This window comes from Echiichthys vipera, assembly GCF_963691815.1.
Source record: "Echiichthys vipera genome assembly, chromosome: 7".
Classification (NCBI taxonomy): domain Eukaryota; kingdom Metazoa; phylum Chordata; class Actinopteri; order Perciformes; family Trachinidae; genus Echiichthys; species Echiichthys vipera.
In genome coordinates, this window is record NC_139832.1 from 4,496,975 (window position 1) to 4,520,457 (window position 23,483).

The following is a 23,483-nucleotide window of genomic DNA, read 5'->3' on the forward strand; positions in this document are numbered from 1 at the left end:
ATCTGCGATTCTGAAACCCAAAACAACGACCTTTTGCGAACGCACACACTGGAAGTCAAGGTCTTTCGCTCTGTTATCACATGAAGGGGCATCGAGCAGATTTGACCTCCACTTCCTGTTTCCTCATCTCATCCACGACACGTTTGTCCTGAGGCTTTTTTTCCTCTCTCTGCGTTCACTTTATTTGGTTCCTCACCTTCAACCGCTTCAGTTACATATATATATATTTGTATATATTTTATATTAGCAAAAATGGCAAGATTTAGCTTTTTCCGTGTGTTCCTTCTTTTGTCTTTTGCAGCCTTTCTGCTGGCGTCGGACTCCAGTCGCATCCAAGGTAAATGATCTGTTTCTGATGTAGGTGGAGCACATTTATGCATTTTAGTTTGTTTGTTTGTTTTGCTGGTTTGAAATCATTTGAATTCATGAATGTTAACTTTTCCATGCATGCATATATGGAGAGTTTAGTCTGCGCTCTGCTTGGTCGTGGTCACTGTCAGATAAAAGCACCGATACATGAAATACTGAATTGTTAAATGTGGAAAATCTTTATTATCAGGCTTTGTTGCTGTTGAACCCGCGTCCTCAGGGGTCCATCTGCTGCCTGTGCCCCCCTGTGATTTACTCAAGATTATAGTACAGCGTGTACTGTAGGGTTAAGTGAATTATGAAATGACAAAATCAACTCCTATTGTGGTGCTTTGAAAAGAACAGGACGCCCTTTATACGACGTGATACTTTAAACTTGCACAGATAAAGATAAGCTCCATATTTAGACCATAATTTTTACTGCTGCTGCCAACAGAACTCTTGATAAGACGACATTCAGACACATTGTTGTGAGTAGATGCTGTTATTTCTATTTTTACATCATTTCCTCAGTCCCTCAAAGTCACAGACCGGCTGGAGTCTTCATGCTTATCGAAGGGGGAAAATACACCTTCAACTTCACCGCTGCCAGAGCTGCCTGTCTATTTCTGAACGTCACCATAGCGACCGGAGCCCAGATGGAGCGAGCACTACAGCGCGGACTGGAGACGTGCAAGTAGGGCTGAAAGCATGTAGTGACTGTTCTGATGTGGTAGAATACCCGCTGAGGTATCGTTCGATATGCAGCGGTTAAGATTTCTGCTGATATTTTTTATATTAATCAATTTTATTTATGTAATAAATGTTGTTGTGTCAAGTGCATCCTATTGTACAGGCCCACAAGCACTGTCTGATAAAAAATGATATTGGCCGAGGCGTGTTGTTCCATTATTGAGGCAGTGAATAATAATTAAAGGGGGAAGTCACTGATTTTTAAAAAGCAGGTATTTGTTCAGTAAATATTTACGAGTATCCACCAAAGCTTGAGAAGGAATCTGTGTGGTTATATAACTAAATCAGGCCCTGCTCCCAGAGTGGCTGGTTCCTGCTTCTCACAGCTGCAGACTCCAGTGTGGACGTGCACATGCCGCCCAAAGTGTGTGACCTAGCGGACGCGGCCAGCGTGCAGACTCTGTGCTCTATCTCTTGTTCCACACCCATGTCCGGTTGTTTTTCTTTTTCTCTCTCTACATGCGGTTAGGCTGCCTTCCAACAGGTAAAAGCTACATAGAACTGAGAAAAAAATAGCACAATCTGTTTAAAAAAGGATTAAGATTCATACCTCACTGCACCAGAGGACAACATGAGGCAGCAACGCTTCCAAATTCTGCAGAACTAGCTGCGTCAGCAAAGCTCAACGTGTACAGAAGCAGCTAACCTGTGCCCCGCCTACATACACTGGTTGCCATTCCCCAGGTATGTCAGGTGTTAGTAATATATGCACCTCTGGCTAGTTTGCCAAGAAGACGGTCACAAAATTGAGATTTATATAATTTGTCTTTGTTCTAATTGTTCAGCCAAAAACAACAAACACAGGAGTTCCCTTTGCTGTCCTGAGGTCGCCATTTTCTTTTACTACTGCACGTGCTTCTTCCCGATTTTATGCAGGTTGGCGAACAACTTTATTGTGCATTACGACCACCAACTGGAACGGAGTACGGATCTGGGAAATGTGCAGTCACTCAGTTGTCGTATGATTGGAAACATGTGCAAATGTCTGCGCTGCTGTGTGCAGTAAATTCTAGCCTCCACGCCCCCAGATTTGTTTCTTCCATTCTCAAATCTATCCCTAGTCTTTGGAAACAACTACGGCGTGTTGCCTCGAGTGAATTCAAGTGATTTTGTGCAGCTCCCTCTGGAGCCCCAAAAGTCTATGTACAACTTTCTTTTGTCACTACTCACCAAGACCTATAAACAAACTTTGATGCGTAAAATCCACGGAGTCAACTTCCAATTAAAGTAATGGTCCACACAAATGCTTAAAATAATAATCCATTCATTTTATTATCTACACTTTATTTACTATTTTTACAGATTTGGCTGGATAGCTGAACAGATTGGAGTGGTCCCACGCATTACAGCTGACAAAAACTGTGGAAAGGGCAAGACAGGGGTGGTGACGTGGGCTGCGAGGGCAGATCAAAAGTTTGGTGTCTTCTGCTTCAACGCGTCAGGTACTGTTCACTCACTGCACTGTGTTAAACCCCCGTGTGACTGAACTACGGACATGAAAACCTTTTGTTCCTCACCGATCGCAGATAACGAGGAAACTCCAAGCACATCCACAGCCACACCGAGAAGCTCCGCGCCCCCCCACACACTGACGGCTCCGACCCCGACCACAACGCCTGCCGCACCTCCGCTCAGATCAACAGCCAAGCCTCCACCTTCGAGGAAGCCAATGACAACAAAAGCATCGGAGCAGACATCTTTCACTTCAGCGCTCACTTTCCCAATCAGGACAACACATTCAGCCGGGAGTTCCTCCGCCTCCTCCACACTCAAGCCTTTCTCCACCCATATTCCTACGTCCCTCTCTCATCGTTTCACCTCGAAACCTGCTGGCGCCACTTTTGCCTATTCTACTTCTGCTCATGTCTCCAACTTCTCTGCTTCCTCCGAGTCGGTGATGCCACGGCTAACAAGCTCTGTAAAACCTCCTCTAGGAGGTACGTCCTCGATGTCTTTCACTGTTTACATTGATGTTTTGTGTGGTTGCTACATTCTCTCGTGGCAGTTTTACCTAAAGAGACTGAATTCTCTGCTCCAATTAACTTGTTTACTCCACTCTGTTGTCCAGCAGCAAGTTCACGATTCTGTTTAAGACGATTGTAAAGCTATTTTCAGAAGAACATGTTGTATTTTCATCAGATGTCTTTCTTATTTTATCATATCCTCAAAGCAATTTCAGTCAAAAGCAACTGGACTTGGTTATTTGTCTAGGAAGACGTTTCACCTCTCATGCAAGAGGCTTCATCAGCTCATGTACGCATCTGACCGTCGTTTCCCACCAACGACTGTCTCTCTAACGACGCTCGTTGGCACTTGGAGCACAAAGGGTCTCAGTGACATCATCGGCCTTGTGAGAGGTTAAATACCTGGATCTCACACCAGCTAGTTGGACCAGTCCCAGCCTGGTCCTGGTCCTGGTCCTGGTCCTGGTCCAGTCCCAGCCTGGTCCTGGTCCAGTCCCAGCCTGGTCAGATGCGTACATGAACTAATGAAGCCTCTTGGATGAGGAGGTGAAACGTCTTCCTAGACAAATAACCAAGTCCAGTTGCTTCTGACTGAAATTGCTTTGAGGATAACGACGACCTGGACACATGAGAATATTCACAGGCTTATTAAATCATAATTATCTCCTTCACCTGAACAGAATGCAACCTTAAAGCTGCATTTATCACTTTTTGGCCACCAGGGGGAAGAAAACGCCACCACAAGCTGATAGATGGACAAACAATCAAATATTTTTTCTGTCAAACGTAGATACGGATCATTACAGATTTATGTCAAAAACACAAATTATCAGTGAATATAAAAAGAGCACAAAAATACCAGTGTATAGTGTCTTCAGACGAGCATGATATATTGATCAAGATAGATTGTATGAGGTCGTTGAACTGCTACGGTCAACTGCCAGCTAGCATGCTAACATGTGCGGTTTGTCTTCTTTCCTATCCTCATCTAAATATAAAGGGATTAAGTGGAGAGGAAATCACCAGGAGGAGGCCATATGCATGGATTGTTTTCATGAATTCATGTAGATATATAAAATGAATCAGACTGAGTGTGTGGTAATAATTCATGAACTGTTTTGTTTATTTCCCAGACGTACCTACAGCACTCATCGTTCTTGGCATCGTCCTCCTGCTCCTGGCAGCGGCAGGTGTCGTGTGGTACTACAAACTGTGAGTCGTGTTCTCAGGTGTCCTGCGTTTATTAAAAAACTGTGTGAAGCAGCTTTTCTCTCCAGGAAACATCAGAAAGGACTAAAGTTTCATCTTGATTGTGTAACCATGGATGGCTTCATGTCTCTGTAAAGCTTTAGTGTCATAGAGAGCTGAATTCCCTCCCCTCCTGATGTCCTCCGTGGGACCTTATTTTGGAAAGCAAGGGACAAATATTTTTTTATGCTGTGCGAATCTTGCCATGGATTACACAAAAGTTAAAAGCCTGTCAAGTCAAAAGTTAGTCTTATGTTTGACGTTGTACCGCTAGCTAGCTAGGTTACTTAGCTATTGTAGTTCCACGCTGCAACCACAGCAACTTCCTGGTTGATCCATTAAGGAAGTGCCAAAAACTGCAGTTCTTCGAGTGTCCACTAGTTTTTAGGGGGGTTGTTGTACCAGGCTAGTTTATTTTATTGGAGGTTATTATTTATAGAATTATTTATAAACCTTAGTCTCTTGAGTGACAGCTAGCCGCTGGCCCTCACTTCTCCTCGGAGGTAAACGTCAGCCAGATGGACGTATCTCCCTCCCCCCAACGTCACATACATGCCCTTTTTTGGTAAGAGGAAATGAGGCGGAGTCAAAATCTGACAAGATGGCGACTCCCATAGGCGAGGACGATTGGATCAAGTTGAGAGAACGGACCCCGATGGGTTTGCTACGTCTATTTTTTATACAGTCTATGGTTCCACGCCATGGATGTATTTTAAGAACTGAAGATGGCGCCAACACTCAGCCTTGCAGCCCATTCCCTCCCCCCAGTGGCCACTCGGGGTACTGCAAGAAAACCCCCAACTGCAAAAAAGGTTCATTATGACTTTCTATTCAGGATTTTTATATTAAAACTTTCCTTGAGCTAAGAAAGGCGATTTAAAAACCGATGATGTCATCCCAGTATAAAGTCTATGACCCGAGTGGGAACTGCGGAGAAACAGGGTTCATTCTTGGTTAAATGAAGGTTGAATAAATAAATAAATAAAACAAAGAGTACCGCGACTTTCTATAGGCACTGTACTCCTCCCTAATCAAAAAAATCCAGTATATTGAGATGTGCAAATAGTTTCACGTCACAGTTTAATTGCCGGACACAAGATGACACATACGACTCTTCATGACCGAAAGAACGAGGTCGCGGGTACAAGCGGCTGCAGATGAATGAATGAATGAACTCATAAATGTTCCTAATTTAATATGCTTTTATCCATCTGTGTTGTCTTTCTAATGCACTTTCTATTCTTCTCTCCTTTTGTAAAAGGAATATTTTCACCGTGTGGTCTCAGGGCCAGCAGAAGGATGACACAGAGACGGAGATGTGGAAGCACACTGACAGCGAGCTGGACCTGCACAGTCAACATGGAGGAGAAGAAGAAGAAGACAGGAAGTACTCCAGTGACATCACGCTGTGTGTGAACCCCGACTTCAAAACAAACTATTTGGAGTAGCTTTTTTTTTTTTTTAAAGTAGGTTGAATGAATGAAAGCCACAGTGTTTCCTGGTTCATCTCAGTAAATGTTTGAAATACGCATCCATGAGTGGTTTGATTGGTTTATTGTTCTTTTCAATGCAAATATGCACAAACTTACAGTCACTGCTAACTTTTGTTCTTGCTGTATACTGTATATGTACTGTATCATCACCATAATTACATCTGTTTGAAACCTTTTGTCAGCAGCAAATTTTAATTTTACACACAGGCCAGAAATACACGCACGCACGCACAGACAAGTGCTATATACATGCAATGAATGGTGCCTTGGCACTTTGCTCAACAGCATGTCGGCGGTGCCCAGGAGATGAAATGGCACCTCTCCAGCCACCAGTCCACACTCTTGATTCATGGTTCACAGCCACCTCCAGCCACCAGTCCACACTCTTCATTCATGGTTCACAGAGGGACTTGAACCAGCGAGCCTCCGGTTCCCAGCCACGTCACCTATGGACTGAGCTACTGCCACCCCAGTACAGGGGGCTGCTCACCGTAGTTGCTCAATACTGGTCCATATATAAGGAGCACCGCATTATAAGGCGCACTGTCGGCTTTTGAGACATTTGAAGGTTTTTAGTTGTGCCTCATAGTGTGGAGAATACGTTACGTTACAACACTTTCACTGGTAAGTGAAGAATAAATGACGAGTATGTAAATGTTTATATTTAACATCTTTATTTGACGGTCTGACTAGTATAAAAGCTGCTTTGTAGTGCGGAAAACACGGTACATTGAGCTTTCTTCAGTTAGGAGAACATAACACACAACCAAAGCAAACACCACTAATTAGACTGGGAAACAACAACAACAACAAATATTTGTTGTTTGTTGTATAAACTTTACAATAAGGAAATGACATAAATCAGGGACAGAATGTCATAATTAATGGCAAACAAGACACAGTTGATGATAATAATTATAAAATACATTCAAACCTTTAAACATTTAACCTCAGCGCCCGTATTCGCAGGAAGATAAAATCTTTATTGTAATTATTTACCGTCTAAAATCTTCCAAGTTCAGCACGAGTAAAGTCACTGTTGGGAATTTATAAAGGATTTTAATTATAATGAGTATAATTACCAAAAGGGCTACACGGCGGTGTAGTGGTTAGCACTGTCACCTCACAGCAAGAAGGTTACAGGTTCGCATCCTGGGCCTTTCTGTACGGAGTTTGCATGTTCTCCCTGTGTCTGCGTGGGTTTTCTCCGGGTTCTCCGGTTTCCTCCCACAGTTCAAAGACGTGCAGGTGTTCGGTTCATTGATGACTCTAAATCACCCGTAGGTGTGAATGGTTGTCTGTCTCTGTTTGTCTCTATGTGTCCTGTGATAGACTGGTGTCCTGTCCAGGGTGGACCCCGCCTCACGTTGATGTCAGCTGGGATCGGCTCCAGCACCCCCGCGACCCCGACCCCGGGATAAGCGGTTGAAGATGAATGAATAATGAATGATATTTACCAAAAGTTTGATTTAGAGATTAGAATATAAGCAGTTTGTTATATATATTTATATTATAGATTGAGTGAATGTATAAAAAACAAAAGGAAAAAATAAGAGAAATTGTCACAAAAAATAACGATGTTTCATAAAAAGCATAGAAAGCTTAATTAGATGCATGAATGACAAACTTTTGCTGAAAATAAAAGCATGTTCGATTGGGAAGAAGTTTTTCCCAAACCCTTCATCACTCATCAGGCGGGGTCCACCCTGGACAGGACGCCAGTCTATCACAGGTCACATAGAGACGAACAGAGACAGACAACCATTCACACCTACGGGTGATTTAGAGTCATCAATGAACCGAACACCTGCACGTCTTTGGACTGTGGGAGGAAACCGGAGAACCCGGAGAAAACCCACGCAGACACGGGGACAACATGCAAACTCCACACAGAAGGGCCCCAGCAGGGATTCAAACCAGGAACCCTCTTGTTGTGGGGCAACAAGTTCGAATAAATGAAAATATTTTGAATGATTTTCCTTATTCATGATAATCATTATTAACTTTTTCATTTATTCTAACTTGTGTATATTTGTTTCCAAATGTATAATTGTATTTAAATAAAATGTATTACTTAAAGGTTCACATCCAATATATACTATAATAAATGTAGTATAATGAATATAATAAAGTATAGTAGATCTAATAACTCTAATATTTCCCTAAAAACTAAATACAAAAACAGAAACAAAGAATAAACAACAAACTAAATAAATAAATAAACAATGATCATAATTATTTCCTTTAACCTCTTTTTAAAAATATTTTTCTGTTTGGAAATCGCTCGAGAGAACAAGAGATTTACATCCACACAGAGCAGCGGCGCTAATGAGCTAAAACGAAGAAGAAGAAGAAAAAAAAAGAAGAAAAATAGAAGAAAGAAAAAGAAGGAAAAAAGAAGAAAAAGAAAAAAGAAGAAGAAAAAGAAGAAGAAGAAAAATAAGATGAAAAAGAAGAAGAAAAAGAAAAAAAGAAAGATAAAAATGAAGAAGAAAAATAAGATGAAAAATAAGATGAAAAAGAAGAAGAAAAAGAAGAAGAAAAATAGAAGAAAAGAAAAAAAGAAGAAAAACAAGACGAAAACGAAGAAGAAAAAGAAGAAGAAAAATAAGATGAAAACGAAGAAGAAGTAGAAGAAAAATAAGAAGAAAAATAAGATGAAGAAAAAGAAGAAGAAAAAGAAGAAAAAGAAAAAAAGAAGAAAAAGAAAAAAAGAAGAAAAAGAAAAAAAGAAGAAAAAGAAAAAAAGAAAAAAAAGAAAAAAATAGAAGAAAAGAAAACGAAGAAGAAAAAGAAGAAAAATAAGACGAAAACGAAGAAGAAAAAGATAAAGAAGAAGAAAAAGAAGAAGAAGAAAAAGAAGATGAAGAAAAAGAAGAAGAAAAAGAAAAAAAGAAGAAAAAGAAAAAAAGGAGAAAAGAAGAAGAAAAAGAAAAAGAAGAAGAAAAAAAAGAAGAAGAAAAAATAGAAGAAAAAGAAGAAATAGAAAAAAAAGTAGAACCGGAAGCGGAAGCAGCGGAAGAGCGTCGTCACGTGACCAGAAGTCCCCAGCGCACCGTGGGAACTTCTTCCCTGCTCAGCGATAAACCTTCACGCTACAGCGTCACGTGGACATTAGAGAACACCGGAAACATGCGGCGCCTCGGCTCCGTCCAGCACAAGATACCGTGCGTGTTTGTGACGGAGGTGAAGGACGAACCGTCCAGGAAACGGGACTTTCAGGTGGGTTCAGCGGCACCGACAGCGGCCGTGACTCACACACTGCGACACCACAGCAGCACCGGGGAGCGTCAGTCAGCCCCGGGGAGCGTCAGTCAGCCCCGGGGAGCGTCAGTCAGCCCCGGGGAGCGTCAGTCAGCCCCGGGGAGCGTCAGTCAGCCCCGGGGAGCGTCAGTCAGCCCCGGGGAGCATCATCCCGGGGAGCGGCAGCGGCAGGGAGCGTCGGCCCGGGGAGCGTCGGCCCGGGGAGCGTCAGCCCGGGGAGCGGCAGCGGCAGGGAGCGTCGGCCCGGGGAGCGTCGGCCCGGGGAGCGTCGGCCCGGGGAGCGTCAGCCCGGGGAGCGTCAGCCCCGGGGGAACGCTACCAAATAACACGTCCTTTTTACTTTGTCCCAGTAAATTTAGTTTAGTTTAGATGGTTTATTTTAAATATGTGAAAAAACTAAACGATCACACATTAATGGGCATAAAAAAAACAAGAGACAAATAAATGTACAATAACAAAGTAAACAGAAAAATATAAATTCTGTTTACATATTCGAAAAGGAGGAAGTATACATTTACTTTATTCCACCCCGTTTAAGTAAATATTACTGAAGAAGAAGAAGACAAAGAGGAAGAAGAAAAATAAGTTTTTACATATTAAAGGAGTGGGAAGAAGTATAAACTTATTTTATTCCACCCTGTTTTAATAAATATTATTGAAGAAGAAGAGGGAGGAGGAGGAGGAAGAGGAAGAAGAAGAAGAGGAGGAGGAAGAAGAAGAAGAGGAAGAAGAGGGAGAAAAAGAAGAAGAAGAAGAGGAGGAGGAGGAAGAGGAAGAAGAGGAGGAGGAAGAAGAAAAAGAAGAGGAAGAAGATGAAAAGGAAGAAGAAGAGGAAGAAGAAGAAGAAGAAGATGAAAAGGAAGAAGAAGAGGAAGAAGAAGAAGAAGAAGATGAAAAGGAAGAAGAAGAAGCAGAAGAAGAAGAAGAAGAAGAGGGAGAAGATGAAAAGGAAGAAGAAGAAGAAGAAGAGGGAGAAAAAGAAGAAGAGGCAGAAGAAAAATAAGTTTTTACATATTAAAGGAGTGGGAAGAAGTATAAACTTATTTTATTCCACCCTGTTTTAATAAATATTATTGAAGAAGAAGAGGGAGGAGGAGGAGGAAGAGGAAGAAGAAGAAGAGGAGGAGGAGGAAGAAGAAGAAGAGGGAGAAAAAGAAGAAGAAGAAGAGGAGGAAGAGGAAGAAGAAGAGGAGGAGGAGGAAGAAGAAAAAGAAGAGGAAGAGGAAGAAGATGAAAAGGAAGAAGAAGAGGAAGAAGAAGAAGATGAAAAGGAGGAAGAAGAAGAAGAAGAAGAAGAAGAGGGAGAAAAAGAAGAAGAAAAATGATTTTTAGAGTCTCCAATGAACCTGACACCGTTGAACTTATAATGTTTAAACATCTCTGTCTCTCTCCAGCAATTTCAGGTCGTTGCCACAGAAACGGTGAACCCTGTCGCTGTGGAGGCCAACATCGACTGTGCTCTCGCCACGGAAAAGCTGGACGGCACCTGCTGCTATGTTACGGATTATAAAGGTGAGTGTTTCCCAGAAGGACAACAAACAGATCACATGAGGCCGTGTTTACAAGACAACGCTCAAAGGATTTTTATCAGAGGTGCTTTTCGTTTAGACGGCGGCAGCGTTTTTGGGTCTTAACACGCAAAAAGGTGAAACCACCCCCCAGAGTGGAAATCTTAAAAGCGCTCCACCGTCACGTTTCCTTCTAAGGGGTTAAAACAGGAAAGTGGGCTCTGATCTGCTCACCCTGGCTCTCGTCGAGTACGCGTTTACGTAACATCCTTTTGCAGTACAGGCAACGGACATGCCGGACTATTTCTGTCATCGGACATTCAAGTTGCCCGGGTGGGAGGCTGCAGGTCCCCGTCACGCTGCGTGTCTTCCTGCTTCTCTGCTACTAGGAAGCTCTGGTTGCTTCACAGCACCACCTAGCCACCTGGCGCGCACACTACATCGAATTCCACACTGTTTTGCATCACCGTATGCACGCAGATTTCCCTCCAACAATGCTCGGCTGAATGCAGATACATAAAAAGTGAGAACGCAACGCCGCTTTTTCACTTCCTGTCCAGATCTTCTTCGTGTAAACGGGGCCTCAGCCTCCTTGGGCGAGGCACTGGAGGTGATTCTACTATTTGTTGTATAATGAAACAATGCTGTAGCCTTGCTTGCATTTATATCATTTTTTTATTTTAAAAAAAAAAAGGGAGCAATGAAGGTGACTTCTACGAGTCAAGTGCACAAGAGAGAACTGAATGGCGGTGTTTCTTGTTCCTGTAGGGCGGCCTCACCTCTGGGCCCGACTCGACAGGAAAGCCAACAAACAGGCAGAGAAGAGGTTCAAAAAGCATCAGCATTCCCACCGGAGCTGCAAAGGTATTTGAGCTTCGGTAACCAAAGTCCACGTCATAATAAGGGCGCACTCACACTGTCCATCTGTACCGCGCCCAAACAGGTTTTTACGGATAAAGCCTACTTCGTTTGACCAGTCTGAGAGCGTGCTCACACTATCCTTTTGGCCGCGGCCAAAACCGGTTTTTCAGCTAAAGTCTAGTACCTTTAAGTAGTGTGAGCGCACCCGCTCCGCGCTCAACTGGGGCCAGCTGGGCCGCCACGGCCCGCTTGAAAGAGGTGAGCTTTAGCGGAGCCGTTTGCACATGTACGAGCACGAGCGTGCGCACGTGTATGAGCACGAGCCCTACGGCAGTAGCGTTATGTCCGCCTGTTCGGACATGTAAATAGAAGGACGGGCCATACGCGGACATTTAACAACAACAACAATGGTGGTGAAAGGTTCACGATGTGTTTACTGCAGATTTGGTCGGATGAAAATATTCAAAAACAGTCGACAAGACGCACAAAAACTCTGAGGTCTATGGAAAGATTTGTAAACAAAGCCACACACACGCGATCAATGCGTGTGACGTGTTACGGCGTGATGGCGTATGGACAGCAAGAAGCATTGGCCGAGGCCCAGGCAGTGTGAGTACAAACAGGGCTGGGGCGCGGGGGGAGAGGGAGGGGGGACAAGTACCCTAAAGTCCGGGTCGTGGTCCGGAGTGCAACCGTACCGCGCCTAGCTGCGGCCAGCTTGACGGCCACGGGCCGTGTGGGAGAGTTGGGCTTTTGTAAAGCACGTTTACACGTGTACGAGCACGAGACCAACCAAGAGGCCCATGGTGACCTTGAGGGAGTTACAAGTCTTAATGGCGGCTCTGACATCATTTTATGTGCGCCTGTTGGGACAAAGAAAAAAAAAAGACGGACCATGCGCGGACATTTGTAACAATGGCGGCGAAAGGTTCACGTTGGTGTGATGCGGAGGTGGAGTGTTTACTGCAGATTTGGTCGATGAAAAGATTCAAAAACAGTCGACAAGACGCACAAAAACTCCGAGGTCTACGGAAAGACTTGTAAACAAAGCCACGCATCGCCATGACGTCAATCAATGCGTGTGACGTGTTCCGGCGTGATGACGTGTAGGCAGAAAGAAGCATTCGCCGAGGCCCAGGTAGTGTGAGTACAAACGGGCCTGGCCCGCGGGGGGAGAGGGAGGGGGGGCAAGTACCCTATAGCACGGGCCACGGGACGAACAGACAGTGTGAGTGCACCCTAAATGTACTTTAAACATGTTTAAATCTCTAATAGGCGTTTGTACGTTCCATGTCGGACAGTTGCCTTATTTCTACAGGGAGGTCGGACTAGTTTCTCTTTTGTCCTTTTGTCAGGTTTCTCTTGGAACGTAGAGGAAGATTTTAAGACGGTGCCGGAGACGTGGATCCCAGCGCACAGGGTCAAACATCACAACGGTCACCCGGTGCCCGATGAACATGGACACATTCCAGGTCCTGACGTTTAACCATGACCCTTCACGTAAAATAAGGTTGACCCTGAGTAGAGTCATGAAAGTGCAATCATTTAATGTTACTGCTCATTTCTCTCACATACAGTCAGACACATTTGATCTTATACATTTACTCTACATCTAACTGATATCTGATTTAACTTTCTGTGAATTTTATTTGACTAAGAGCGTGATCACACTATCCTTTTGGCCGCGGCCAAAACCGTTTTTTCAGCTAAAGTCTAGTACCTTTAAGTAGTGTGAGCGCACCCGCTCCGCGCTCAACTGGGGCCAGCTGGGCCGCCACGGCCCGCTTGAAAGAGGTGGGCTTAAGCGGAGCCGTTTGCACATGTACGAGCACGAGCGTGCGCACGTGTACGAGCACGAGCACGAGCCCTACGGCAGTAGCGTTATGTCCGCCTGTTCGGACATGTAAATAGAAGGACGGACCATGCGCGGACATTTAACAACAACAACAATGGTGGTGAAAGGTTCACGATGTGTTTACTGCAGATTTGGTCGATGAAAATATTCAAAAACAGTCGACAAGACGCACAAAAACTCAGAGGTCTATGGAAAGATTTGTAAACAAAGCCACCACACGCGATCAATGCGTGTGACGTGTTACGGCTTGAAGGCGTATGGACAGCAAGAAGCATTGGCCGGCCCTGGCAGTGTGAGTACAAACGGGGCTGGGGCGCGGGGGGGAGAGGGAGGGGGGACAAGTACCCTAAAGTCCGGGTCGTGGTCCGGGAGGACAGTGTGATCACGCCCTAAGAGTTTATTGCATACTGTTTTATTGTTGTTTTTACACTTTCTGTATTTATTTAGCTAAGACTTTATTGGTTATCCTATACTGTAATTTTTTACACCTCCCTTGTGTTTTTGTTAGCTGCTGGATATTCAATTTCCTTGCGGGAGTTCATCCCAAAGGATCAATAAAGAGAAGTCCAAGTCTAAGCCAATGAGTTTACTCAAGTTGGGCGACTGTGGCTAGAGGCAGAGTGGGTCGTCCTCCATTCGAGAGATTGGTGGTTCGATCCCCACCTCCCCCGGTCCACATGTCGAAGTGTCCTTGGGCAAGACACTGAACCCCGAATTGCTCCCTGTGCTGCGCATGGGTGTGTAAATGTGGTGTGAATGGTTACATTAGATGGTCTGCAGATGTTCACTGCCATCTGTGTGAATGTGACAGACACAGTGAAAGCGCCTTGAGTAGTCAGAAGACTAGAAAGGCGCTTTATAAGTACAAGTCCATTTACCAAGTTTAAACAATTTTTGAGCTGTAACTTCTGCCTTAAGCTCTTAGATAAATATGTGTTTAAAGTAGGCTGTCCTCATCTATACATCATTTATATTATATTCTTAGATAAATACATGTTTGTAGTCCTCGTCCTCATCCTCGATTTCACCCCCCTCCTCGTCATCGGCCTGCTGAACTCTTACTCTCTGACCTGTTAATGATAGGCTATAATCCCAGTTTTGAAGTGATAGTTTAAGTTCTGCATCTTTAAAAGTCTGCAAAGTGCTTTTTTGCTGGGCGACAAATTGAGTCCATCAGTTTGGGCGGTGTGTAAACGGGATCGAAACAACGTGCGATTGCAATATAGGGGGACAATATGGGGGGAAATAACGGACTTGGTGTGTCCTTGAAGCTTGTAAGCATGTAATGATTTATTTTTTTACACTTTGCACGTGTGGGAAAGAAATTAGGACCCTCTGGAAAACTCGCTGTGAGACAGAGAGCCAGTGGGAGCATTCTTCTAATGGGAGATTTAATCAAAAGTGACGACTATACTGTTCCAGTGTAGGACATAAAAACCCACTCCGTGACATGTGCGTAAAACCGACAGCCTTGTTTAATTTTCATAAAACACGATGACCTCACCCCGCAGCCGAGAACAGGATACGCCGATAGCAGAGAAATGGATGAACGAATGGACCATAATTGCATCTATTGCACTAGAATTTGTAATTACGTTGTTGTGTTTGCAGTGCGATCAGTGTAGCAACACAAATACAGTTGCACTCGAAGCAGCTTATGCAGAAATATAGGGTGTCAAAAAAAGTACCTGCAGTAAAAGGGACGGCGCTGCCTGCAGAAGTACTGATTTTGGTCATTGTGATTGTTCAGGCTGGGTTCCAGTGGAGAAGGACAACAAACAGTACTGCTGGCACTCCTCTGTGGTGGACTCCGACGCCGGGTCGGCTCTCGTTCTCAGGCCCAGCACCGATGACGAAGATTTGCTAGAAATCGCTGCGGTCCCGTTGGCCGACCTCCTGGAACAAACCATGGAGCTCATTGGAACCAACGTTAATGGAAATCCTTACGGTAACTGCATTTTCCTTTTGAAGGTTGTTTTAGGCAGTGTCATTTTTTGGGCGATAGAGGGGGAGACACGCAGCAAAGGGCCGCAGGTCGGAGTCGAACAGCGGCTGCTGCCTCGAGGACCTTCAGCCTCTTTACACGGGGCGACTGCTCTAACTGCTGTGCAAGCAGCCGCCCCCAAGGTCATTTTTGAGCAAACTGAATAAACGCCAGCTTGTCATTTTTAATTTTAAAAACAAAACGAACTCTGGCGCCCTGGGTAGGTTGTCTAAAATGAAAGCTTGTTCCAGATTGGCATGGATACGCTCTTTCAGTGGGAGGATGGAGTCCCACACCCACAGCTATGGTCTCTGTGCCTTCAGTGTGTTTCACCTCTCTGCTTTATAAACTAGTTTTACATACAAATGTATTGCCCTTATGAGACAAAGATTAATCCGTAATATAAAAACAGCACTTAGGGTTTATTTTAAAGATAATTGGATCCATACAAATATACCTGTTTCATAGTCTCATCTCATCTTCAGCCTCTTATCCGGGGTCGGGTCGTGGGGGCAGCAGCTTTAGCAGGGGGACCCCAAACTTCCCTTTCCCAGGCCACATTAACCAGCTCTAACTGGGGGATCCTGAGGCGTTCCCCGGCCAGTGTGGAGATATAATCTCTCCACCTGGTCCTGGGTCTTCCCTAAGGCCTCCTCCCAGCTGGACGTGCCGGGAACACCTCCCTAGGGAGGCGCCTAGGGGGCATCCTTACTAGATGATCCTGAACCACCTCAACTGGCTCCTTTCAACGCTAAGGAGCAGCGGCTCTACTCCGAGTTCCTCACGGATGGCTGAACTTCTCACCCTCTCTCTAAGGGAGACTCCAGCCCCCCTCCTGAGGAAACACATTTCGGTCGCTTGTACCCGCGACCTCGTTCTTTGGGTCCTGACCCAGCTTTCATGACCACAGGAGAGGGTAGGAACCAGGACTGAGCGGTAGATCCAGAGCTTTGCCTTCCTCAGCTCTCTTTTCATCACAACGGTGCTGTAGAGCGACTGCAGCTCCGCCCCCGCTGCTCCGATTCTCCGGCCAAACTCACGCTCCATCGTCCCCTCACTCGTGAACATGATCCCGAGGTACTTGAACTCCTTCACTTGGGGTCATGGTCATAGTATGTCACAAAAGTCGCAGTATAAGTAAAAATAAAAAAGTGAAATTAGTCATAGTATAGTCAAAAAGTGTGATAAAAAGTCAGTATAGTATTTGAAAAACTTCATAGTATAATATGTTGAAAAAGTCAGTGTAATAATCATTTCTGTTGTAACAAAGTTGTATTGTCCTAACAGGACTGGGGAGTAAGAAGCATCCCGTCCACTGCCTGGTGTCGCACGGCAGTGTTCGAATCAAAAAACCCCCACCAGTGGACTTCCAGCAGCTGTGCTCCTGGTTCCGGGAGAGTCCGGAGGGTCGCGTCGAGGGCATCGTCTGGCACTGCAACGACGGCACACTTATGAAGGTGAGAAAACGTACACGGTGTTGATGACGTTTTGAACTGACTGTAACTGCCATGGCGGGTCTTGAAAATGCTCAGTGGCTGTTGTGTCGGCAGGTTCACCGTCATCACCTGGGACTGAGGTGGCCCGACGGGGAAACGTTCCTCGGCGACAGGTCGGTGGTCGTTCATGTCGACGGGACGGTTGATGAAAACAACAGCAAGGACTTGTTCACATCCTTCTCCAGACTAAATGGACAGTGTTTCAGCCGACTGCCGGACATCCAGTTTAACTCGTGAACACTCGATGGACTTTGCTTTCCTTGAAGCTTCTGCTGTGACCCTGTGAGGGTTTGTCACTTCTGCCAATAATTCCAGTTGTTTGACATTTGCTCCGTGTACAGCATGACTGACCAACTGGACATTTTCTATAATGAGTAAAATGTTCCATCGGTATACTGTGTACCGTATTTTCTGCACTATAAGACGCACCGAATTATAAGGCGCATAGAACAGACGCTACAGTCGAGGCTGGGGTCACGTTCTGCATCCATTAGATGGAGCTGCGCTGAAGGGAATGTCAACAAAACAGTCAGGGGAGGTCATCTTGTTGCTTCCTCCACTTCGGCACCATTGATTGGTTCATGTTAAACTCTCTGGCTGCTGCTCTATTCCCGTGTTCTACTGCGTGACTAATGGCCTTGAGTGTAAACTCTGCGTCGTAAGCGTGTCTCCTAACAGGAGCCATTTTGGGCTCTTTACACAAACACACACATGGAAATGAAACGGCACGCTTCACACAGTCGTATATCTCAACATGCACCGCGCGTTACTTCTTCTACGGGGAAAATAGAGTCGGCGGCTGCTCACCGTAGTTGGAGACCTGTTGTGGCTCAATATGGGTCCATATATAAGGAGCACCGCATTATAAGGCGCACTGTCGGCTTTTGAGAAATTTGAAGGTTTTTAGTTGTGCCTCATAGTGCGGAGAATACGGTACGTTACAGCACTTTCACTGCTAAGTGAAGAATAAATGACGAGTATGTAAACGTTTATATTTAGCATTTTTATTTGACGGTCTGACTAGTATAAAAGCTGCTTTATTCACAAATTTGTACAGAAGGATAATATCAGAATTGTACAAATATAAAGAAATAAATATGCTACAGAGTGAGTGACGTTACCAAACCAAGAACATAGTGTCAACAAATAATAGCCTCCTTGAAACTTGAGGAGCTACATTATTCGACTGTTCTCAAAAGGAGATAAGAATCCGCTTTAGGATGCAGTAGAACCGCGCTACCTTGAATCAACTGACGGACACATTGGGCAGTTCGACTTTGACACCGTGCTGATCACACACCTTCTTCAGCTGTTCCTCCAGCAGAATGTTCTTCTTCACCTCGATGTTGTAGTTGTATTTCAGGTCTTCAATCTCTTCGAAGAATGTCGGGTCAAAGTTCTCCAGCTCCTTCTTCAGCTTTTTAACCTCCGTTTGAAGTTTAGTTTTCTCCGTCTGTGCCGACTGCAGAAGGTGTTTGAGCTTCCCGTGGTCTAAGAATACGACAAGAACAAGACAAGTGACCACTTAACAATTTACATCCCATGACTGCTGGAGGGGGAATGTTATTGTGTGGATTGTTGGGACCATGTGACAACAAAACAAATGTAAACGTGAACAAATGAATGTAATCTTAACTTTAAATAATGCTGTGTGATAATAAACAAAGACCCAATAGAGTGAACAAAGGGTTATTATACATTTTGTTAAGCTTGATCATCTTCACCTGATCTTTGAAGCGTAAATGTAAAACACAAAACAAAACAACGCCCACTGGCTTCTAACTGAGGGAAGGTTTTCGTTGCCACCGTACTCTACGGGGGAATTGTTGGGTCTCTGTAAATCATAAATAAGTCATAGAGTGTGGTCTTTACCTGCTTTGTAAAGTGTCCTGAGATCACTTTTGTTATGATTTGGCACTATAAATAAAATTGAATTGAATTGATTTTGCTTGTGTGACGGCAACCGCATTGTTTAAGTTGTTATCTGTAACAACAACAATATTCATATAATTGTTACACGGTGGTGTAGTGGTTAGCACTGTCGCCTCACAGCAAGAAGGTTTCAAGTTCGCATCCTGGCTGGCGCCCTTCTGTGTGGAGTTTGCATGTTGTCCCCGTGTCTGCGTGGGTTTTCTCCGGGTTCTCCGGTTTCCTCCCACAGTCCAAAGACGTGCAGGTGTTAGGTTCATTGATGACTCTAAATTGCCTGTAGGTGTGAATGGTTGTCTGTCTCTGCCCTCAAATGAAAGCACTCGTATTTTTGTCTTTGCTGAGAAATACGATGTGTTCGGTTTCCCAAAGGAACTCTGGGAAATGAAGAGTGCATCAATGTGAACCTGCGACCCAATTCAATTTTATTTAAAATGCCAAATCATAACAAAAATGATCCCAGGACACTTTACAGAGTAGGTAAAGACCACACTCTATGACTTATTTATGATTTACATAGACCCAACAATTCCCCCGTAGAGTACGTCTTTGCTTCATTGGCTTTAGACGGAGTAAACATACTTGTAAATAAATAAAATTCTGAGAAATTGCACGGCGAATGGTAACCTGACACCGTTCCACAGCCAGCTTGATTAGTTTCATATCCTCTACAGGTCGGCTGTGTTGCGTTAGTGAACTTGTTCTGATTTGTGTATATTAATATATTTTATTTTAGAAAGTGAGATAATAGTCTGGAAACAATGCAAACAATTTTCCAAACTTATCCAGACCTGGAAATGACTCAAACTAAAGTCCATACTGTGTAGTAACCCTGGGAATAAGGGTTAGGAAAAGTCATATAAAGTGTTTTCAAAGAGAAACTTCATAGTTTAGTATGTCGGAAGAGTAAAAATATACCGTAATTTCCGGACTATAAGCCGCTACTTTTTTCCCTCGTTCTGGTCCCTGAGGCTTATACAACGGTGCGGCTTTTCTACGGCTTACGGTAACCAGGGGCGCGCACTACCGAGGATGCGCGAGACCGAGGCAGACATCTGGCGCCAGGTAACGAGAGCAAAACAAAGAGTAGGAGAGCGTCAGTGACAGTTTGCGCGAAGGAAGTGTTCATGCAAACACCCTCAACATGGAAAACAAACGGAGAAGTGCATATGATGCTGCTTTTAAGTTAAAGGCAATCGATCTGGCTGTCAAAGAAGGAAATAGAGCTGCTGCACGTACCCTTGACATCAATGAATGGTTGGTTATTTTGATAACGTAAACGGCCGCGGGACTGCACTTTTACTGCCGTGTTACAGGCGAGCACTTTGTATTACTTTGCACCGTTGTATTATCTGTACTCTGCACGAATGCTGTTCGCCATGTCAAAGATGTGAAAGTTTGATTGAATGATTGAAAGATTTATTGTTAATAAATGGGACGCTTTGCGTTCCCAAACAGTCATCTCTGTCCCGACAATCCCCTCCGTGGTAGCAGGAACCCCTATATACTACGGTAATTACACATCAAAACGCCTGCGGTTTATAGTCGGGTGCGGCTTTTATATGGAGCAATCTGTATTTTACCCTAAATTTAGCTGGTGCGGCTTATAGTCAGGTGCGCTTTATAGTCCGGAAATTACGGTAATAATTTCTTGAATACAGGGTTCGTACACATTTTCCTTTTTAAAATTCCAGACTTTTCCAGACTTCTCAGGGGATTTCTCGGTCAATATTAAACACCTGAATGCCAATTGTTCGATGCTTATTATGTAAATAAATGTTTTTAAAATTCTTTTAACACATAGGTTAAATGCTAACTATGTATGCCATTATGTTGCCGAGTAATTACAAGACATTTTTACATACATATTGTAGCTCATATAAGTGAATGAACTCCAAACCCAGACATGTTCGACGCACAGCATTTTATTCAAGCTAAACGCTAAAAGAGTGAAATTATTAACTGTGAACCTGCAACACGACAGACAGTAACAGGGACGCACACTTTACCAGGGAACTACAAAAGAAAACACAAGTCTTTGCTTCAATGGCTTTAGATGGAGTAAACATACTTATATAATCAGATATTTTATTTTAGAAAGTGAGATAATTGTCTGGAAACTACTCAAATTAAATTCCATCCTTTTCAATACTGCGTAGGAACCCTGTCCATTACCTGAACATAGCAGATTACTAACAGCCAACATTTAGCTATGACTACAAGTCGTGGTTCTTCTGTGTCAGGTCACATGTCTTTAAATGAAGACGTGTGACCTGACACAGAAGGACACAGATGTTTTGCTGTAGACACGAGCTTTTCACCTTGTGTTTGAAAGTCTTACCTAGACTGGAAGATGTTTCACCGAAGCGGTCACTGTACTCATTCAGCCTTTGTTTCAGTTGGGTGTTCTCGTTCTCCAGCTCCGTGTTTACCAACCTGAAGATGAGGTAAACAACAACATACCATCAGCATGTGATTAAAAAGTGTGCACGTTAAACTAAATACAAATTTCTTTCTGCAAAGTTTCCCCAACACAGACTCCAACCTTAGCTCGTAGCATTAGCATTGATGTTCAAACTCGTGCTGTTTAAGTTGTTTAACAAATGCGAATCCCGGGAAATAAAAGCTCAAATGCTGATTTGTTGTCTCATGTTTTGATTTCACACCCAGATATTTTCAGTATCGCACTCTACGGCGAAATTAAAGGAACGTAGAGACGAACAGAGACACAACCATTCACACCTACGGGTGATTTAGAGTCATCAATGAACCGAACACCTGCACGTCTTTGGACTGTGGGAGGAAACCGGAGAACCCGGAGAAAACCCACGCAGACACGGGGACAACACGCAAACTCCACACAGAAGGACCCCAGCCGGGATTCAAACCAGCAACCCTCTTGCTGTGAGGCGACAGTGCTAACCACCACCTTGTCGCCCCAATATTATGACGTTTTGAATGATATTTTTTTAGGATATACTATACAACTACTTTTTATGATAATTTAATGATATATACTACTACTACACTTGTTCGGTTCATTGATGACTCTAAATCACCCGTAGGTGTGAATGGTTGTCAGTCTCTGTTTGTCTCAATGTGTCCTGTGATAGACTGGCGTCCTGTCCAGGGTGGACCCCGCCTCACGCCCGATGTCAGCTGGGATCGGCTCCAGCCCCCCGCGACCCCGACAGGGACAAGCGGTGGAAGATGAATGAATGAATACTACTACTAAACTATGGCTTTTTAAAAACTTTTCAACATACTTTACTATGACTTTTCCCATTTTTAATGACACTCTACTTGGATTTTTTTGATGGTATTTTTTTTACATGAAATGTTGACATACTAAACACATTTTTCATGACATATGAATTCAACTGTGGCTAAGTAGAAGAGTAGGTCGTCCTCCATTCGAGAGATCGGCGGTTTGATCCCCAGTTCCCCCGGTCATGGGTGTGTAAATGTGGTGTGAATGTTTACATTAGATGGTCTGTAGATGTCCGCTGCCGTCTGTTCGAATGTCTGTGTGAATGGGTGAATGTGACAAACACTGTGAAAGCGCCTTGAGTAGTCAGAAGACTAGGAAGGCGCTTTATAAGTACAAGTCCATTTACCATTACCATATATATATGTATATACACGGTATATTATCCATTACCAGCCCTGATATTACTCTATTGTCACCATTACGCAGTGGACGTGCACATTTAACGAACCTCATTGCCTGGAACTCCTGCGTGAGTCCTCCTGCCTTTGCAGCGTTAGGAAACCTTTTTGACATGTCGACCTAAGAAACAACAAACTCATTATTCAAATACATGCACACAACACTTTTCAAAACACTGAGAACCTTTGTCACAAGCAGTGGTCCATTTTGTTTTAGCCTGTACATGGCTGCTGTTACTAAATGACACGGTAAGTTAGCCTGTACCTGATCTTCGAGTTGCCGGATGCTTATCAGAGCCCTCTCCTCGCGCTCGTTCACCTCCTTCAGCTGTCGTTTGAGTTCAGACAGACTGGAGGTCTTCTGGGAGAGCTCCTTCTCCAGCTCCTTCATCTTGTTCTCATACATTCTGCGGATGGAAGTGAATAAAATCCCATTGGCTCACTCACTGTGAACTGTACACCCACTACAGTAAGACTAACTGACTGGATTAAAACAAAACAAAGAGACCACCGTTCACGGACCTTGTTAAGACGGATGCCTTCCAGGTCTTACTGTCCGCTCCCTCTGTGATGGGTTTGGACAGAGCTGCTCGCAGCCTTTGCTTGGTTTCTTCCAGCTCTGCCTCGAGCTTCTCGTTGGTCACTTCCAGACTCGCCTTGGTTACTCTCAGCCTTTCTGCAGCTTCCTTTTCCTGTAACATTGTGAAACATGACCATTCAGGTGAGATAACAGACGTATTAAGAGGGTTCTATTGCATGCGGGCAATCCTTGTCGTTGTGCGTTTCTATGTGCCCTGCGATAGACTGGCATCCTGTCCAGGGTGTAACCCGCCTCACGCGACCCCGATAGGGACAAGCAGTTGAAGATGAATGAATGAACATATACAGTATGTAGTCACCCTTTTGATCTCCTTGCGTAGACGTTCACTTTCCATCACAATTTTCTCCAGTCCTTTGGTTTTAGATTCAAGTTTGGAGCGCAGTTCAGCTTCACTTTGAGCCTTCAGCTTCTCGTAGTCAGCCTGGACAAAAACAACAACAACAACATGCAGCAGCAGAATAAATAAGTTAATACACTTGCCCAACAGCGTGTATTTGACACTTAAGACAC

The 23,483-nt window shown here is 44.1% G+C and overlaps 3 protein-coding genes across 3 annotated transcripts in view; 2 read left to right on the top strand and 1 right to left on the bottom strand.

The window, feature by feature from the left end:
• The first annotated feature begins 230 nt into the window (after positions 1 to 230).
• On the top strand, positions 231 to 5,825 carry lyve1b (lymphatic vessel endothelial hyaluronic receptor 1b). Its single transcript, XM_083916391.1, has 6 exons — positions 231 to 337; positions 883 to 1,045; positions 2,404 to 2,543; positions 2,628 to 3,038; positions 4,199 to 4,277; positions 5,575 to 5,825. The coding sequence occupies exons 1-6, from the start codon at positions 253 to 255 to the stop codon at positions 5,759 to 5,761; spliced, it is 1,065 nt and encodes a 354-aa protein (XP_083772517.1). The 5' UTR covers positions 231 to 252; the 3' UTR covers positions 5,762 to 5,825.
• Positions 5,826 to 8,855: 3,030 nt separating this feature from the next.
• rlig1 (RNA 5'-phosphate and 3'-OH ligase 1) lies at positions 8,856 to 17,035 on the top strand. Its single transcript, XM_083916862.1, has 7 exons — positions 8,856 to 9,028; positions 10,465 to 10,582; positions 11,347 to 11,442; positions 12,795 to 12,911; positions 15,045 to 15,242; positions 16,566 to 16,735; positions 16,829 to 17,035. The coding sequence occupies exons 1-7, from the start codon at positions 8,939 to 8,941 to the stop codon at positions 17,009 to 17,011; spliced, it is 972 nt and encodes a 323-aa protein (XP_083772988.1). The 5' UTR covers positions 8,856 to 8,938; the 3' UTR covers positions 17,012 to 17,035.
• A 985-nt stretch (positions 17,036 to 18,020) lies between these two features.
• The window catches only part of cep290 (centrosomal protein 290), a gene marked incomplete at its 3' end in the record, with an annotated part of 45,145 nt that continues 39,682 nt past the window's right edge, over positions 18,021 to 23,483 (bottom strand). Inside the window, exons 46-51 of the mRNA XM_083916861.1 lie at positions 23,272 to 23,394; positions 22,895 to 23,064; positions 22,638 to 22,779; positions 22,423 to 22,493; positions 21,045 to 21,139; positions 18,021 to 18,265 (exon numbers count right to left, since the gene is read on the bottom strand). Coding sequence (XP_083772987.1) covers positions 18,021 to 18,265; positions 21,045 to 21,139; positions 22,423 to 22,493; positions 22,638 to 22,779; positions 22,895 to 23,064; positions 23,272 to 23,394 — 846 coding nt within the window. The remainder of the gene's footprint in view (positions 18,266 to 21,044; positions 21,140 to 22,422; positions 22,494 to 22,637; positions 22,780 to 22,894; positions 23,065 to 23,271; positions 23,395 to 23,483) is intronic.

Excerpts from the sequence above, each read along its gene's own strand:
- lyve1b (XM_083916391.1), top strand. The coding sequence starts at position 253 with ATGGCAAGATTTAGCTTTTTCCGTGTGTTCCTTCTTTTGTCTTTTGCA. Across the intron at positions 338-882 it reads GGACTCCAGTCGCATCCAAG|TCCCTCAAAGTCACAGACCG; the intron begins GTAAATGATCTG and ends TCATTTCCTCAG. Across the intron at positions 1,046-2,403 it reads CGCGGACTGGAGACGTGCAA|ATTTGGCTGGATAGCTGAAC; the intron begins GTAGGGCTGAAA and ends CTATTTTTACAG.
- rlig1 (XM_083916862.1), top strand. The coding sequence starts at position 8,939 with ATGCGGCGCCTCGGCTCCGTCCAGCACAAGATACCGTGCGTGTTTGTG. Across the intron at positions 11,443-12,794 it reads TTCCCACCGGAGCTGCAAAG|GTTTCTCTTGGAACGTAGAG; the intron begins GTATTTGAGCTT and ends TCCTTTTGTCAG. Across the intron at positions 15,243-16,565 it reads CGTTAATGGAAATCCTTACG|GACTGGGGAGTAAGAAGCAT; the intron begins GTAACTGCATTT and ends TTGTCCTAACAG.